Genomic DNA, 3,878 nt, shown 5'->3' on the forward strand with positions numbered 1-3,878 from the left:
GCTTCAATTTTGGTGTATAAAAATGCAACCAATTACTGCACCCTGATTGATTTTGTACCCTGCAACTTTGCGGAATTCATGAATCAGATTTACCAGTCTTTTGGTGAAGTGTTTCAGGTTTCCATGTAGAGTATCATGTCGTCTGCAAAACTTGAAAGTTTGACTTCTTCTTTGCCAGTTTGGATGTCCTTTATTTCACGTTGTTGTTTGATTGCTGATGCTAGGACTTCCAAAACTATATTAGACAGCAGTGGTGAGAGTGAACATCCCTGACATGTTCCTGATCTCTGGAGGAAAGCTCTCAGTTTTCCCCATTGCATATAACATTAGCTGTCGGTTTTTCATATTTGACTTTTGTGATGTTTAAGTAGGTTCTTTCTTTCCTGACATTCTTTTTGTTTTATAATAGTTTACTGTCAAATTGGTTTCTATATAACACCCAGTGCTTCTCCCCACAAGTGCCCCCCACCATGACCATCATTCCCTCTCTGCCTCTCCCTCCCCTTTCAGTTTTTATTAAGAAAAGATGCTTTGTTTTGTCAAATGCTTTTTCTACATCTATTGACAGGGTCATATGATTCTGATCCTTTCTTTTGTTAATGGTATGTATCACATTGATTGATTTCCAAATATTGAACCAGCCCTGCAGCCCAGGAATGAATCCCACTTGAGGATGGTGAATACTTCTTTTACATGCTGTTGGATTCAATTGGCTAGTGTCTTGTTGAGAACTTTTGCATCCATGTTCATCAGTGATATTTGCCTGTAATTCTCCTTTCTTGTGGGGTCTTTGTCAGGTTTGGGAATCAGAGTAATGCTGGAGTCATAGGATGAGTCCGAAAGTTCCTTCCATTTCTATTTTTGGAAAAGCTTGAGAAGGATAGCTATTAACTCTGCCTTAAGTGTCTAGTAGAATTCCCCAGGGAAGCCATCTGGCCCAGAACTCTTATTTGTTGGAATATTTTTGAGAACTCATTCAACTTCTTCACTAGATATGGGTCTGTTCATATTTTCCATTTCTTCCCATTTGAGTTTAGGTAGTCTGTGGGTATCTAGAAACTTGCCCATTTCTTCTATGTTGTCCAGTTTGTTGGCATATAATTGTTCATAGTATTCTCTGATAATTGCTTGTATTTCTAAGTCATAGAAGGGATTGGTTGTGACAAATCCATTTTCATCATAACTTTTATCCATTTGAGTCCTCCTTTTTGAGAAGTCTGGCTGGGTTTGATCAATTTTGTTTACTTTTTCAAAAAAAACAACTCGTCTTTTCACTGATCTGTTCAACTGTTGTTGTTTTTTCTATGTTTATTTCTGCTGTAATTTTTATCATTTCTCTTATTCTGCTGGGTTTGGATTTTTTTGTTGTTATGCTTCTAGTTCTGTTAGGTGTGCTGTTAGATTTTTTATTTGGGATTTTTCTTGTTTCTCAAGATAGGCCTGGATGGCAATGTCTTTTCCTCTTAGGACTGCATTTGCTGTATCCCAAAGGGTTTAGATTGTTGTGTTTTCATTTTCATTTGTTTCCATATATTTTTAAATTTCTTCTTTAATTTCCTGGTTGACCCATTCGTTCTTTCATAAGATAATTTTTAACCTCCATGCATTTGGAAGTTTTTCTGTAGTCATTTCACGTTTCATAGCATTGTGATCTGAAAGTGTGCATGGTATGATAGCAATTCTTTTATGTTGATTGAGGGTTGGTTTGAAACCCAGTGTGTGATCTACCTTGGAGAACGTTCCATGTGCGTTTGAGCAGAATGTATATTCTTCTGCTTTTGGATGTAAAGTTCTAAATATATCTGTCATGTCCCTCTGATCCAGTGTATCATTGTTTCTTTATTGATGTTCTGTCTAGATGATTTGTCCATTGCTGTAAGTGAAGTATCAAAGTCCATTATTACATTTTTACCAATAAGATTGTTTGTGTTTGTGAATAGTTGTTTTATAGATAGATAGATAGTGCATAGACATTTATAATTATCAGCTCTTCTTGATGGATAGACCCGTATTTTATTACATAATTCCCGTCTTCATCTCTTGTTACAGTCTTTAGTTTAAAATCTAGTTTGTGTGATATAACTGTGGCTACTCCAGCGTATGGATTTTCTTTAGATAAAATTGGCCTGTAACATTATATTACTATAAGGTGTATGACATAAGGAGTCAACATATTGTGCATATAATATTTGACATATTACCACACTAAGTCTATTTAACCTCTGATTCCACACATAGTTACAAAGTTTTCTTTCCTGTGATGAGTAATCATATGATCTATTTTCTTAGGAACTCTCCATACAATACTATTAACTATATCATACTGCACAGTGTACTTCATGATTCATTTATTTTATAACTGGAAGTTTGCACCTTCTGACCCCCTTCACCTATTTCGGCTACCCCTCCCTGCTACTTTGGTTTTCATACCTAAAGAGACTGACAGCCAATAGTGTATTTTTTTCTTTTTCTTGTTAGGGGCATTAAGAATGGTAGGTGTGCAAAAACACTTCTAATGAGACAAATCACAACAACGAAGATCATTTTATGATTTTATACTGTTCTGGATCCTGGTTATAGGAACTCATTCTCTGTGCCTGGGCATAGGGCCCTCAGGACCTTGAACAAAGAGAGAAGGAGAGAAGGTAGGCTCCTCATCTTTCCGGCCTTATTGAATCATCACCTTCATGTGAGTTCCCCATCAGACTCTCATCTTTTTGGGCTCCAGGAGTTTCTGTGCTTCCCCTTCTGTGAGCACCACAGAGGATATGACTAAAAATTCTGTTTGTGACCCTGTAGTATCTTATCTAATGGTACTGAAGTAGTGGAAACCTTGATAACTATGGGTGTGTTTTTTTGTGTGTGTGTCTTTTTTTTTGTTTTGCTTTTTTTTTTTTTTGGAACATGGTACCATCTGCTTCACAGAGGAAGAGGATTTTGTTAAGCAATAAGTGTCCAGGAAGCATCTGGCCCTGTTCCTGCGGGATGTTGATGGCCCCTGGTATATGAAACTCTAAGCATTTGTTCATGAGATTTATTATTTTGTGAAAACATTTACTTTTTCTTCCTTTCTTTTTTTCTTCACAAGTAACCTTATATTCTACTCATCATGCAATACTGTCTATGTATGTGAGATACTCTCAAATTTTCTCACCTGTGAGACATCGTTATCTAACCCTCTTTTGAGTCCCAGACAAGGCAGATAATCTAGATTAAGTTACTGCAGTTTATAGGACTCAGGTTCCTCATTTGTGTTAGAATGAGTTTGGATCATGTTATTCCTAATTTCCAAAATTGTTCTTAACCTTTTAGATTTGATGATTCTAAATAAAGAGGATAAATGAAGGTCCCAGAGGCCAGTGGACAGAGATTGATCAACATTATTAAATGTTGCATATAACAACAGAATATAGAGTCTGTCTAGTGTCTATTTCATGTGCTTTCCCTTCATCAGTCATCTGGCTAGTGTGTTGGCTATATGGAACCAAGAAATCAAACAAGAGTTTCAGAATTTTTACTCCTGGGATTTCCCCAAGACTCAGAGGATAAACCCATTCTATTTGGGCTGTTCCTGTCTATGTACCTGGTCACTGTGCTGGGAAACGGGCTCATCATCCTGGCCGTGGGATCTGACTCCCACCTCCACACCCCCATGTACTTCTTCCTCTCGACCTTGTCTTTTGCAGACATCTGTTTCACCTCCACCACCATCCCTAAGATGCTGGTGAACATCCAAACACAGAGCAAATCTATCACCTATGCCGGCTGCATTGCCCAGATGTATTTTTTTATGGTTTTTGGGGGCATGGACACGTTTCTCCTCACTGTGATGGCCTATGACCGGTTTGTAGCCATCTGTCACCCCTTGCACTACCCAG

General features: G+C 37.7%; 1 protein-coding gene across 1 annotated transcript in view; it reads left to right on the plus strand.

The window, feature by feature from the left end:
• The first annotated feature begins 3,577 nt into the window (after nucleotides 1-3,577).
• LOC115273485 (olfactory receptor 7D4-like) overlaps nucleotides 3,578-3,878 on the plus strand; it is a 1,106-nt gene continuing 805 nt past the window's right edge. The window contains exon 1 of the mRNA XM_029916546.1: nucleotides 3,578-3,857. Coding sequence (XP_029772406.1) covers nucleotides 3,578-3,857 — 280 coding nt within the window. The remainder of the gene's footprint in view (nucleotides 3,858-3,878) is intronic.

Source organism: Suricata suricatta, chromosome 12 (genome assembly GCF_006229205.1).
Source record: "Suricata suricatta isolate VVHF042 chromosome 12, meerkat_22Aug2017_6uvM2_HiC, whole genome shotgun sequence".
NCBI lineage: Eukaryota > Metazoa > Chordata > Mammalia > Carnivora > Herpestidae > Suricata > Suricata suricatta.